We start from the raw sequence: 12,858 nt of genomic DNA, 5'->3' as shown, positions 1-12,858 counted from the left end.
GTCTTCGGCTTGCGCTGTCAATATGTCTCCTCCTATGTACCCAGTTCACCCCTCATATGCGAGGCATCGCGCGAGGACTACCAGCCTGTCAACATCACAAAGTCAAGGCCCTCACAGTACCCACCATGCGCGCTATCCTGCGGGATCAGGAATATACGGTCCACCTCATCACGGACAGCAATCCGTAGGATCGTATCCTCCTCCTCCGCTCCCCATACTCTTCCATCCAACGCAATCAGGCCAAATACCTCCTGGAGCGACACCTGGCCAAACCTTCATCCCTCCTGTGATATCTTCTGTACCTCATCCCTATCCAGGCGACGGAAGACATGGAATGGATTACCCCTCTGTACCTCCTCCCTTTCCACACGACGGAAGACATGTCACTAGACCCGTTCCACCCCCTGAAAGGTCCGAGTTAATTCCAGCGTCGGCCTCTGCATATACCGGACGATACCCTGATCGTGCTTCAGGTGGGTACCCGGAGTATACCCTAGCACATCAGTCACAACGCGGTTACCCGGCTCACTCTGATCGTGTCAATGACAATCTCTCTCCTCTGAGTTTGTCAACTCTGTCTCTCGCTCACTCAGACTCTGACTCGGCAACCCTCGTAAACTCTCCTCGATCGCTTTGGCCTCCGTCGCCGTCCGTATCATCGCTCTCTGGGACGATAGCAAGCTATTATGATATCCCATCTCGCAGCCCCAGCCCTTCAGTCTTTGAGGATTCCACGAACGGCAGAGAGACCCCACAAGCCATAGAGCTGCACCCCCGACCCGCCCGCGACCAGTCCTTAGATGAGCCCCCTAGGATCTTACAGCGAGTGCCACAAGTCATGTGGTGCCCCTGCATCGACAGTTCCCGTGGCGTGCTTGACGAACACTATCGTTGCTGTGACAAAAGGGTACCGATGTCGGTCGACAGTATCAAGTTCTTGTCGAAACGTCCTCGCGATGTGGCACCTGGTATGACCGGCATTGCGATAGAGAACGGATTTTGGGTGTCGAGAGGGTTGGAGTTCCTGTCCTTTCCGGACGATCTGGCCCTGGCTGATAATTACTTCGAACGGGAACTAAGGAGGAAGAACCTCAGACTGCATCTTCTGGTGAGTGGTGTCGTTTTTGCTTGGGTATCTTTCTCGGAGTTTGGGGACTGACCTTGCCTTCACTACTTATGTATAGTGGGATGGGTATGAACGAGGTGTTGTACGGGAGGTGCATCCAAGGCAAGGAACGCTGACGAAGAAACAGTTGGCGGCCGAAATCAGCGAACTTGTGTCGAGCTTTTACAGAAAGGTTGCAGTACGTCCACTAGCCTCTGCTACCGTGAGAGGGTAAGACAATTACTCATGACAATAACAACATAGCGCGGCGAAAGAAGGTGGATTCCCTTCGCTCAAGACTTACATCGGCGGGACTATCGGTGGGACCTTATGCATGGCCATAACGGCGCGGGGACTAAGCAGGAGGATCTCGTGGTCGTGAAGTTGGACCATCGAGGCGGCGAGAACTGGCAGCTTGATTTGCGGTGGGTCGATCCTACTGACATTCAAGGGCATGCTTGAGGCTATGACTTGTCGTTTCAAAGTTGGAGAACCTGTTTTAGACACGTGTACGATATTATGATTACTTAGGACGTGGAAGGCGTAGAACTAGAAGTACGATGAGGCTGTTTATCAATACACGCGATGATGACATACTTCGAAAGGCAACGGACCCACCCATTGACGGCATCGAATTACTGACACTTGCGCATGGAACTGAGCCTGAGCCTGGGTCGTCGAGAGTGGGACGAAATGACGAATTTCGACTTACCAAAAAGAGATACAATAGCGATTGTTTGTGCATGTTAGGATCAGAGGCTCTTGTTTCCCACGCTTACTATACGGAGTTCTACGCCACCCATTTTTGACTAGAACTTCAACCAAACCACGCTTGAGTCTACCTCGTCTACGCCAAACATCCTCGGAAAAACCTTGTAATTGCGTTATATAAAATGAGCAAGAACAACACGGAGAGAAAGCGAAGGTATCGATCCGTACGTCCGCGTTTTACAATCAATGTTTCCGTGAGCAACGAACGAATGATTCACGGTGCAGGATGGATCCTCGATCTGGGGCAAGCGGTCGATTGATGGGCCTGGTGTTTGGGTAAGTTGTGTCAAAGGAAAGGAGAAACAGACTGTTGGCGAGTTATATGACTTGTTCGAGCAGGTGCGTATCTTCTTACGCTTTTATGGAGATCGGTCACCTATCCTGCTTCATAAACTACGAAGCTCGCTTCTGAGCTCTACCCAGAACTGGGCACAGGGAATGCTGGCGCAGGGAATGAAGAAGAGACTGCAACGAATTCAGACCAAGAAGAGGAAGAGGACCTAGAGAAACAACTCGCGAAGGAGTTGGCTGCGATGAAGAAACCGCGAAAGCAGCAGATATTCGGTATGTTCTTTTCCTCCCATCTGTGACCCCCACTCGTTTCAAAAAACCCGGGTATTTGATTTCATGGTCAACTGATTTATATAGCGAATTGTCAGACTAATACCACCTGTGGCAAGTCTTCCGCCCTCACTTTCACGAACCAGTGTCGCAGGTCGATTGTTAATGAACAATACAGTGGTGTTCATTTCCTGCAAGCCGCCCGTGGATCCTGTTCGGCTCGTTCTGAGGCACATCGAGAACGTGGAGAAGACAGGGGTCACGAACACACGGTGAGTTCCGTGGTTATCCTTCTCTCTATGTGGTCCAAACCCTCACACTCTGTTTCTTGTTTAGATTCACACAAAGACTAACGCCGATCACCAACTCTTGTGTAGCCAACGTGCCAGAGATTACATCACTCTTCAAACGCGTTCTCAAGTCGTTTTTAGAAGAAGATCCCGAGCGCATCAAGTCCAGCGTACGCAACTTCTCTTCTCCTATCCCTTGCTGTGTATCTCCTCACACCCGCTACCCGAGATCATTTTGACGAAACTGATGCTGACATGGACCCAATAGTATAAAATCGAACTGCGATCACGGAACCACAACACGCTGACACGCCAACAATTCATCGACACCATCGCCGTATGTGTCCCACCTGAGTTCACTGTCGATTTGGAGAACCCCAAAATCTTTATCCTCGTTGAGGTGTTCAAGGTGCGTCCTTAACCTTGCTCGGCCGAGTCCATGCCAAAAAATGGCTGTAGAGAAGCGTTTCACTGACCAGTGACCCTCTGGCGGTATGGCTTGGCCTGTTGTAGAGTGTCTGCGGGATCAGCATCGTCGAGGATTATTACAAGCATACGAAGTTCAACGTGATGGAGATCGCAAACGCGAAGAATGAGGTTGAGAAGTTCAAGGAAGGAGAAGGGCGTGTCTTGGACTGATGCCGTCTCGTGCGGCATGCTGGGTTTACTACCGGGCATAAATTGTGGCCACTGTGCACGCCGTTCGGATTGAAAGTCACCCTGAGAAACACCAGTAAATGTAATTTTATTCGCTCACCCGCCGGTATAAAGTTCACTTGTGTGCGGTGACTTTCAACCATCTCACGGTATAAAGGAGGGGGATTGAAGATCACCCCTTATATTGCCGAATTCACTCACTTCAACTGGGAAGGGAATTCAACCTCTTCACCAGAGAGATATCACTCGTTGTTTTCTGCGGTGCACGGCACCTTCAATTGAAAATGTATGGCCCATAGATTGACTTTTGTATTGGTGAACTGTGACTACAAGTACATACATGGAACTACACAAAGTCTGTATCTACCCCGAACCTCGAGTACCATAAGGAATGCGAAAGAAGTGACTTACCAAGTAAGAGTGAGACCCGCTCACGATAATTCATGATTTCATATACTCACCAATGGTCGCGGACTCGCGGCGCGTCATACTAGTCGAACACAGCACCCGAATGGTCACAAGAGAATACGCACCGGCGGGACCGCCCTTCACAACGAGTATAGCAAGCACCCAATGCCGGGACGAAACGATGCTGCACTTTGCTGTATGCTAGCTGGAAACCGGTTAGCCCTACGCTCCAGCTAGCATGATAGAAGACCTCCTCATCGGAAACCTAGAAGCAAAGAAACAAGACGTACTGTTGTCATACGACACAACATAAATATCCTGATCCCCTTGAAGATTGACCCTCCCGAGTAGAGCAAGACCTAGAAAACATTATATTGCAAACGTAAGACAGGCAATGAGAGCGCTCGATGACGAGCGAGGCAATGGGAAAAACGAGACGGCCGATGTCGAGGTTACGGGTGGCGAGTGATAGCCCGCAAAGAGAAGCCCAACCGGAAGAGGTTGATAAGTTGAATAGATCACATTAAAGACACAGGGAGCATACCGAGGATGTCGACGACGACGAAATGTCGATGCGCAGGTGTTGCAGAACGTTTCTCGACGTCGTGGTCTGACTGGAAGGAGCGAAGGGCAGAGCACCCGGCTTTGCTGGCATGCGATGCAAGCGATGATGTCATCCGGTAAGGTGCCAGTCTTTAGGGCAGGCTAAAAATGACTCGCGCAAAGGGGCAATTTTGCATGATTTCCGCCTCACCCGCATTCACTCCATCGCCGGCTTCACCCTAAGCGACTCGTTTAACGAGTGAAAAGTGGAAGTCAACCTCCCTTGGAGGTGACATTCAGCCCCTTTCACGTGCACAGTGGGCGCTGGTAGGAAGAGCAGTTGTAGTAAATTGTAGCCTAGCTCGAAGCCATGTAGTCGCATAACAACCAACTTGTAGTGCCTCTCCTTACAATCAACGAAGGTGGCGTAGCCGCATCAATACATTTGTAGCGAGGACTTTCGGAGTTCGAAGTTGATGTAGCGAATGTGAAGTCTCTATATCATCGGACCCAAACGTAATTCCGTTCGCGTCTTGCCCTCATACCCAGCACTTCCCACTTGCTTCGCCTCCTCCACATACTTAGGACGCGTTAAACCTCATCGAACTCGTTTGATTTGATCTAATCACTCATCACTCAGGCCTTATACTCACCATGGCCGACCTCGTCGACTCCATGCTCGACCTCCTCCGACGCCTTCCTCCTACCCAAGTCGAAGACAACGTCTCCGCGCTCGTGCAAATCTGCCCAGACTACGCCGATGATCTCCTCGGGAGCGTAGATCAGCCGCTCAAGTTGAGGATGGATAAGGCGACGGGAAAGGAGTACCTTGCGTGCGATTATAATAGGGATGGGGAGAGTTACAGGTGTGTGGCGCTTCGAGGATACTGGCCGAGTTCGTAATTATGATTATGAGAGGTTAACTGATGTTTGGTTCGTCTTATGTGGTCTATTGGTTTTGTATTGGGCGATGCAATGTGATGTGAAGGTCACCGTGGTCGAATGAGTATGACCCGCCGTTGGACGATGGGACTTTGCCGTCTACGAAGCTGCGCAAGCTGGAAGTTACAGCTAACGAGGCGTTCGATACTTACCGCGAGATGTACGTCTCATCCCACTATCTCTATGTCCTCTGGCTACTCACAAATACATCCGGGTACACGGGTACATGATATATCTATATATTTTGAGCAGGTACTACGAAGGCGGTGTATCGTCCGTGTTTCTATGGGATCTCGACGACGGTGGTTTCGCCGGAGTTGTTCTCTTCAAGAAAAGTACGTTGCCCGTTTACATGCCCGACATGCTCAAGCGATTCCGCCCAAAACTGACCACCATCAACACTCCGACGTGTCATATTAGCCTTAAGCCCATCCTCGCCCTCCGAACCCTCAGGCAGCTGGGACTCGATCCACGTCTTCGAAGCCGCAGAACGAGGGCGTCAAGCGCATTACAAGCTCACTTCAACCGTCATGCTCCAGTTGGTCACACGAGGTATGGATGTCGACGCGGCGGCTGCTGCTCAGAGTGGGAATGGACATGGACAAGGATCGGCGAAAGAGGAGGAGACGTGGAAGCGGGAGGGAGAGGTCAGCTTGAGTGGGAGTATGACCAGACAGGTACGTCGCGTTAATCCCCAAGATCCATTGAATAACATATGTTACCGGGGTGCTCATGGTTATGTCGCAGACGGAGACGGACCAGCCCGTGCAGGACTCGAGTTCACATATCGTGAACATGGGCCGGTTGATTGAGGACATGGAGATCAAGATGCGTAACTTGTTGCAGGAAGTGTATTTTGGCAAGACGAGAGATGTGGTTTTCGACCTGCGCAGTCTAGAGAACCTGGAGGCGGCGAGGAGACAGAGGGAGTTGCAGAAGGAGCTAGTAGGATTCATCAGGCGGTGATACCGGCCATCTGGAAGGAGCTATGGTCGTTGTCGTTCGTCGCTCGATGGGGTTCTTACATGCATAACTTTTACAATGGAAGTAAGGAAAGGTCGTTGTACATTAGACACGGTACACCTATGGAAGGATCCGTTTTTGGGCCACACGAGATGCATTGGATGCCGCGCAATGAGGCTGTGGGGTTAAGTTCAGGCTACGATCTGAGCTCTTCGTCGGCTACAGGATTAGCGTGAATGGTAATCTGATGGACGGCCGCTCAGTACTCAGCAATCCACAGCACTGTACGGAGGTGATAGTCGATAACTCACATGGGTCAGCTTGATCTCATCGAGCGGTCGATTCTTGTTGTTCACTGGCACCCGTTCCATGGCGTCCAAGGTAGAGTCCGCGCCATCGATGACTTTGCCGAAGATTGTGTATTTTGAGTCCAGATGAGGCTGTTTAGCGTACGTGATGAAAAACTGAGACTTGTTGGTGTCGGGGCCGGAGTTGGCCATCGCCACAACACCACGGGCGTTAAACTGGTGTCAGACCGGTGTACAGGTTATAAGTCAAATACGGTCAAATACACCATGAAACGACTGCGATGCTGACTTTCAGGGTGGAACGGAGCTCGTCTGGGAATGGCTTGCCCCAGATGGACTGCCCACCTTTTCCAGAGCCAGACGGGTCACCGGTCTGGATCATGAAACCTTTGATGTTACGGTGAAAGATGCAACCATCGTAGTAGTTAGAGGCGCATAGCGCGAGGAAGTTCTGTGGGTGGATACATGAGAGTCTTTTACGAGCATTGGGTGTAAGCCGAATACCTCGGCTGTCTTAGGCACTGCTTCGACGAAGACTTCAATCTATGGTAAAAGGTCAGGGCGACCGATAATAGGGAAGAAAGGGGGAAGATTACCTTGATGTCTCCATGAGTTGTGTGCAGCGTGACTGACTAGGCGTGGGCAGTCAGAGGAGAACTGTAGAGCAAAAGGCGAACATACCATGGTCGTCGTGCGAAGGAAGATGGATGAAGAGGCACGGAGAGGGACAGGGGGAGAGCGCCAGGTCGCCGGAGCGATCGACAACACGTGTGCGAAAACGTATAAGGAGGATGATGTTCGTGGGGAAGCCTTGCCGAACGCTCAGCCCTGCCGCCCATCACGACATTCTGCTTCGTCTTCGTCGCCTCGCACGATGCTCACTCACCACCGACCACCATCTGTGCTTTCCCAGGACGACCCCCTCTCCCTTGCAATGCGTCCCCCAGCATCAGAAACCGACGCTCAGCGTCAGGCTAGGCTGCTCGAGGAGGCGAACGCCCAGCGCCTTAGCGATCTAATTGACGAGCAGCTTAAGCAGGACAAGAAGAAGTTCGACAAGGCGAAGGAGGATGTCAAGGTGGGCGCTACTCGTCTCGCCTTCTTCGTATTTTTGACTGGCTCTCCTAGCTCCTACTCCTCGGTCAAGCCGAGTCTGGGAAATCGACACTCCAGAAACAATTCCAACTCATGTATAGCCCAGAAACACTCGAGAAGGAACGTGCCTCCTGGAGAGCCGTCATTTATTTCAATGTCGCTCGCTCTGTCAAGCGGATACTCGAGGCCGTCGACACGTACAGCGATTTAATTCCTGACGGGACCAACGCATCAACTCTCACCGGGTCCGATAGGACTCCCGAGGACTCCAGCGGCGAACGGGAAGGTATCTTGCGTGCACGAGCGAACACTCTTCTGGGAGGCCGTCATGGCTCTCCACCCGTTGGCACTCCCCTTCGAGGATCCCCTGCTCCACCATCTGACTTAGCCAACTCTGAAGCTCATAACCAACTGCTCAATCTCAAGCTACGCCTATCACCCGTCGTCGCCGCAGAGAGCACCCTCGCCAATCGTTTAACCGGAGGTGTCAGCGTGGCTGGCTCAGGCAAGGGCAGCGTCTTCGTCCGCAAAGGATGGCAATTTGGCGGGAAGTTCGGAGCCAAACGCCGGAGTCGGCAGAGCATGGGTTCCATCACCGCTCCCAATCAAATTGAAGCCGGGCGACGCAGCATGGACAGTGATCTCAGCGTCGCTAGAAGCGATAGGCAGCATGAGGTCTCCGACGAGCTCGTGGAGGAGATCGCTCAGATATTAGAGGCCAGCCTCGTGGATATTCGAGCTCTCTGGGAGAGCGACGCTGTCCAGAAGTTGATCAGCCGCAGACGTCTGCGGATGGAAGAATGGGCCGAATAGTATGCATCCTCGAATATAACATACCGTCAAAGCTCTAACATCTGACACGTCTAGCTTCATTCGCGACATAACTCGCATTTCGGCTCATGACTATGTTCCTACCATAGGTATTATCTCGGCTGTTTCGCTTGCCGGTTGGAAGCTTATCTCGATGCCTAGATGATATTCTCCATGCACGTATTCAGACCATGGGTGTGGCCGAACACGTTTTCGATGTTCCTCTTCACGGTAGGACAGTTACATGGCATCTCTTTGATGTGGGTGGCGCACGGGGCCAGCGACACACTTGGGTCCCTTTCTGTAAGTACTTTGCTCTCCCAAAATCTCCCAATCGCTAACTCCGCTTAAAGTTGATGATGCGAATGCCATCATCTTCGTTGCACCAATCTCTGCTTTCGACCAGGTGGGCACCCCTTGGCATTACACTCGCACGCCAAGTTTTGACCGTCGTGCATGCTCATTTTCCAGTATCTCGAAGAGGACCCACGCACGAACAGAATCGATGATTCGCTACAATTGTTTACACAAATATGTTCCAACCCCCTCCTCAAACATGTACACCTAGTGCTCTTCCTCAGTACGTCTATCAAGTGGCGCTCAGATGACTGACGGCGCTAATATCATCTATGTTTAGACAAAGTCGATGTCCTTCAGTCGAAGATCGCCTCCGGAATGCGCGTCAACAAATAGTCGGTCACATCTTTGGCCCGATCGTGAACGCATTTCTGACAGATTGTCATTTCTACATGTTTACAGCATCACGTCGTACGGACAGCGCGCAAACGACCCTGAGAGTGTCATGCAGTATTTCCGCGCTCACTTCCTCCAAGTCCACCGTCGTAACAACGAACAGAAACGGGTGCTGTACACGCACTTTACCAGCGTTGTGGTAAGCTCCCTTCTCTGTTTGGCTTCATTGGCGTAATCCACGAAGACTGATGTACCCCTTCGTATCCCAGGATACGAAAACAACTCGCAGCATCATTGCGAATGGTGGGCAAATCATGTTTATTTTCGTTAGCATTATCTGATCGCCTCACTAACCCGTGATACCCTCACCTCTATAGTTCGCGATTCTATCTTCCGTGGTTATCTCAAGTCTGCCGCTTTGGTTTGATTCCACCGGGCTGTATTCGGTTTCTCAGTCTTCCTTGGTGTGCTCTGTGCTCTATTCTCCGTAATCCCTGCGTTACAGACGCGACGGAAGACATCCCTTGTTCTCTTTCCCGCTGTTGTATCTTGTCCCTTCCGCCTTACTTATTCCAGACTGGTTTCCCCTCTCTCTCACTGTTTATATGTTTATATTTGTCCTCTACGTCCCTCGGATCTGTGTCATGTAACTCCTACTCTATAGCTTCTCCTCGGACGAAACGAACGAACAAAACCGGGCTCTGTCTATTTCTCTCTTGCATATAATCGTTGACCGGCTGGCTGTCGTTATCTTTTCGTTTCGCTTTGGTCTTCGGTTGTTGTATTCTATCCGCGGCTCGCGCTGTCTAACCTAATGTGTGCTATCGTTTCTCGTACCCACGTTGCCAAACGCCACGAAGCCCTTGCCCTTTATCCTGTGCTTTTATGTAACTCGGTGTTGTGTTTTATCATAATCACACGTTTGTACTGGGCTGAATTTTATTTTATTATCTCCTTGGACATACGTTACATACGCTACATGTATCTTATCGTTCTACTATATTTGATCGTTCCTGTGCACTTCAACGTCCTAATGCAGGGGGTGACCTAACTTTTTTTTTACGGTGGATTTCCTGTCGTGGTGGTGCATCAGCTTGTGACGATGGGTTGGAGATCCGAACTGCGATCGTGGGACAATGCCCTGATGCAACATATCGACTTTGCCGCTTCTTTGGTACTCCGAGGTTCTGATTTTTTTTTCGATGGTCACAGGTATGTACACCGGTTACAAACCTACACATGCGCGCCGCAGACGCTGTCCGGCAAAATCATCCCCTCTCCCCTCCAAAGTCCATAAGCTCCCAAATAGCGACTCTGCCGTCCTTCCCACCACTGATGAGCCACCTGCCCCGTTTCTCCTTCTCACCCTCGTCTATCTCGTCCTCATCTTCGCCTTCTTCGTCCTCTTCGTCCCCTCTATCCCTATCCTCTGCATCTTCCCCAGATTTAGCTTCATCCCCTCTGTTCCCTGCTTCTCCACCTTCTGATTCTGATCCCCCGTCTGATTCTGATTCTGATTGTGATCGCGCATGCACCTCGGCAGGGAGCGAGGATTCGCCTGGTCCTTCGCTCCCTCCTTCCGAATCTGCAGCATCGCCCTTTACGCTTGTTCCGATGCTGACGCCCACGTTCGCGTCTGGAGCTACGTGCTTATGGGTTTCGCGGGATCGTGCAGGCCGGTCACCGCTTTCGTGTTTATGTTTATCGTTGTGCCGTTCGAGCGGATGCGTAGCACGCGCTTGTGTCTGCTTCCGCGTTTTTGTCTGTGTCCTTGTCTGCGCCTTTGTTGTTGGGCTGTGCGCCCATGCGAGCGCCTGGACGGAGTCTTTGTGGTAGCGGAGCGTGCCAAGAGGTTTGAAACTCTTCGTCGAGTATAGTCGTATTCTGTTAAGGTTGAGGTTTCAGTGAACGTTGAGTCAGTACTGCATGAAAACTGCATGCGACTAATGTGTGATGATCCGAGGCGAGAATGGGGAATGGATGGAAGGCACGGTTTACAAGGAGAGTTTACGGCTATGGGATGGAATGAAACGGAGATATGAAGCAGGAGTGCAGGATACGGACTTCCCGTCCCAGCCGCCAATGGCACAAACGCGGGCATCCCCACGGATCGCGACGGATCCGTTTCCTGGGTGTTTTGTGCGGTGAGAAGTCGCGTTCGTGTTTGTGCTCGGGGAAGTTGCGGATTGAGTGGGGCCATCCGTGGAGTTAGGGTGCGGAGGGCTGTCTGTCAGAGACTGAGAAACGTACGTAGAGGGGTGAGATCGAATATTATTTTTCCACTCTTGCAGCTCAGGTAAGAACCAACATACAGAGATTTGGTATCGCGAGATGATGGGGTCGGCGGAGACAGATAAGGCAAGTGTATGATCTCGAGAGAGTGCCATCGCCATGACTTCGTGATGATGAGAGACGAAATTACGCAGGACAACGGAATCAGCTCGTGTCAAGAAACAAAGAAGAGAGACAGAGAAGTCGAACCTGATTCGACGTGCAACTTCACCGTCCACAAACATTCCCAGCCGATGCCTTCGATTGACTTTGGTTTGCTAGTATTTTTGTACTCCCACATCATGACACTACCGCTCTCATACGAAGCCAAGAGACGGAGGCTGCTTATGTTGTCATCGGTGTTGGATGTGGGGAGGAGGTGCATCGACATGATGATACCTAAACACGTCTATGTTAAGCCACGGCCATCCAATAGCAAAGCAGCAGTGATGTCGACCTGTTGAATTTCTGGAGCCTCGACCATCCGCGCTATTTATTCCAGAAAGCACAGTTTTGCCTATAGCTGCATGCAATCGCTGTTTGGATGGCAGGGCCCATATATCGGCCTACGAGAAGCGACCCGAAAACAAACGAAGTTCAGTGTTTGTTCGATATTCCGAGCACGAGATGAGGCCTGGAAACCCACCATCGATGATTCGACCAAATTCGGCACGGCAATCAACGCCTGTCCTGTTTCAGGCTCACTTGGGTTCCGCCGTTTGAGCACCAATAAAGAAAATCGACAGTAGTTCAATGCGTTCACATCCAGCGAGTAGAGCAGTTCTGGCGTAGGAAGACCAGGGAGTGCAGCTGAGCCCCCGAGAGATGTGGGCCCGCGTTTGATTGGAAGTTTCCATACGTGAAGCTTGTTATCCCTCGCATGTCTGTCTTTATTCATGTTCCGAGAAGTATCGAAATAAGCACTAGGTCAAGATGTTGAAACAAGCATAAAGATAATACAAACGTGATCAACTGATCTCCCCATTCTTCCACACCCAGAATATTGTCCGTGTGTGCGTTCCAAGAGGCTAAAGAACGCAGAGATCGCGTCGACGTGATGACGACAATCCCAGCCGAGTCGCCAGAATAAATTCGCTCATTGTCGTCAGAGATCGAGACGGAGCTCACAGAGGATGTGTGGGCGCGTATGAGATGTATTGGTGTAGGCGAGAGGGCGGACATTAGTGTCCGATGGCCGTAGAACGGTGATGTGGTTCGAGCAATGGTGTGGTTCAACCTCAAAGTCGAATACAATTGGGACCGAGTGAAAGGCGCCTCGTCAGCGTGGCACTCGTGCCACACTACGTGATGTTTGGCCATGTTTGGTCATATTTAGCCTCCCTTCTTGCCGCCACAACCTCTCTGCACTCAACTCCTTGGTTCTTTACCTCTGACTTAGTGTAAACCGACCTTGTACAGTATAATGGCGCCACAAGAGCGC

The 12,858-nt window shown here is 51.2% G+C and overlaps 6 protein-coding genes across 6 annotated transcripts; 4 read left to right on the top strand and 2 right to left on the bottom strand.

The window, feature by feature from the left end:
- Window positions 1–22: 22 nt before the first annotated feature.
- STEHIDRAFT_152536 (uncharacterized protein) lies at window positions 23–1,567 on the top strand (the record flags this gene model as incomplete). Its single annotated transcript, XM_007299671.1, has 3 exons — window positions 23–1,108; window positions 1,185–1,304; window positions 1,370–1,567. 3 exons carry the CDS (start codon window positions 23–25, stop codon window positions 1,565–1,567), a joined length of 1,404 nt encoding a protein of 467 aa, XP_007299733.1.
- Window positions 1,568–1,936: 369 nt separating this feature from the next.
- Window positions 1,937–3,480, top strand: STEHIDRAFT_90713 (uncharacterized protein). The gene is made up of 8 exons (XM_007299569.1): window positions 1,937–2,040; window positions 2,102–2,215; window positions 2,278–2,440; window positions 2,525–2,548; window positions 2,616–2,709; window positions 2,774–2,897; window positions 2,996–3,136; window positions 3,241–3,480. Exons 1-8 carry the CDS (start codon window positions 1,999–2,001, stop codon window positions 3,364–3,366), a joined length of 828 nt encoding a protein of 275 aa, XP_007299631.1. The 5' UTR covers window positions 1,937–1,998; the 3' UTR covers window positions 3,367–3,480.
- A 1,509-nt stretch (window positions 3,481–4,989) lies between these two features.
- Window positions 4,990–6,243, top strand: STEHIDRAFT_49410 (F-actin capping protein beta subunit; the record flags this gene model as incomplete). The annotated part of the gene is made up of 5 exons (XM_007299287.1): window positions 4,990–5,201; window positions 5,324–5,437; window positions 5,530–5,612; window positions 5,698–5,954; window positions 6,025–6,243. 5 exons carry the CDS (start codon window positions 4,990–4,992, stop codon window positions 6,241–6,243), a joined length of 885 nt encoding a protein of 294 aa, XP_007299349.1.
- A 193-nt stretch (window positions 6,244–6,436) lies between these two features.
- STEHIDRAFT_127896 (cyclophilin-like protein) lies at window positions 6,437–7,232 on the bottom strand (the record flags this gene model as incomplete). Its single annotated transcript, XM_007299670.1, has 6 exons — window positions 6,437–6,484; window positions 6,552–6,764; window positions 6,838–6,999; window positions 7,053–7,091; window positions 7,145–7,180; window positions 7,230–7,232. 6 exons carry the CDS (start codon window positions 7,230–7,232, stop codon window positions 6,437–6,439), a joined length of 501 nt encoding a protein of 166 aa, XP_007299732.1.
- Window positions 7,233–7,376: 144 nt separating this feature from the next.
- Window positions 7,377–10,173, top strand: STEHIDRAFT_144363 (G-alpha-domain-containing protein). The gene is made up of 10 exons (XM_007299669.1): window positions 7,377–7,626; window positions 7,677–8,455; window positions 8,511–8,563; window positions 8,616–8,756; window positions 8,807–8,859; window positions 8,925–9,033; window positions 9,091–9,145; window positions 9,213–9,345; window positions 9,416–9,449; window positions 9,524–10,173. The coding sequence occupies exons 1-10, from the start codon at window positions 7,423–7,425 to the stop codon at window positions 9,571–9,573; spliced, it is 1,611 nt and encodes a 536-aa protein (XP_007299731.1). The 5' UTR covers window positions 7,377–7,422; the 3' UTR covers window positions 9,574–10,173.
- Window positions 10,174–10,414: 241 nt separating this feature from the next.
- STEHIDRAFT_48584 (WD40 repeat-like protein) lies at window positions 10,415–12,599 on the bottom strand (the record flags this gene model as incomplete). Its single annotated transcript, XM_007299213.1, has 8 exons — window positions 10,415–10,539; window positions 10,882–11,030; window positions 11,211–11,315; window positions 11,451–11,541; window positions 11,628–11,816; window positions 11,875–11,983; window positions 12,064–12,301; window positions 12,382–12,599. The coding sequence occupies 8 exons, from the start codon at window positions 12,597–12,599 to the stop codon at window positions 10,415–10,417; spliced, it is 1,224 nt and encodes a 407-aa protein (XP_007299275.1).
- Window positions 12,600–12,858: the final 259 nt, after the last annotated feature.

The sequence above is a fragment of the Stereum hirsutum genome (genome assembly GCF_000264905.1).
Source record: "Stereum hirsutum FP-91666 SS1 unplaced genomic scaffold STEHIscaffold_2, whole genome shotgun sequence".
NCBI classification, from domain to species: domain Eukaryota; kingdom Fungi; phylum Basidiomycota; class Agaricomycetes; order Russulales; family Stereaceae; genus Stereum; species Stereum hirsutum.
Note: the sequence above shows the minus strand (reverse complement) of the source record. Positions and strands in the feature narration are given on the sequence as shown.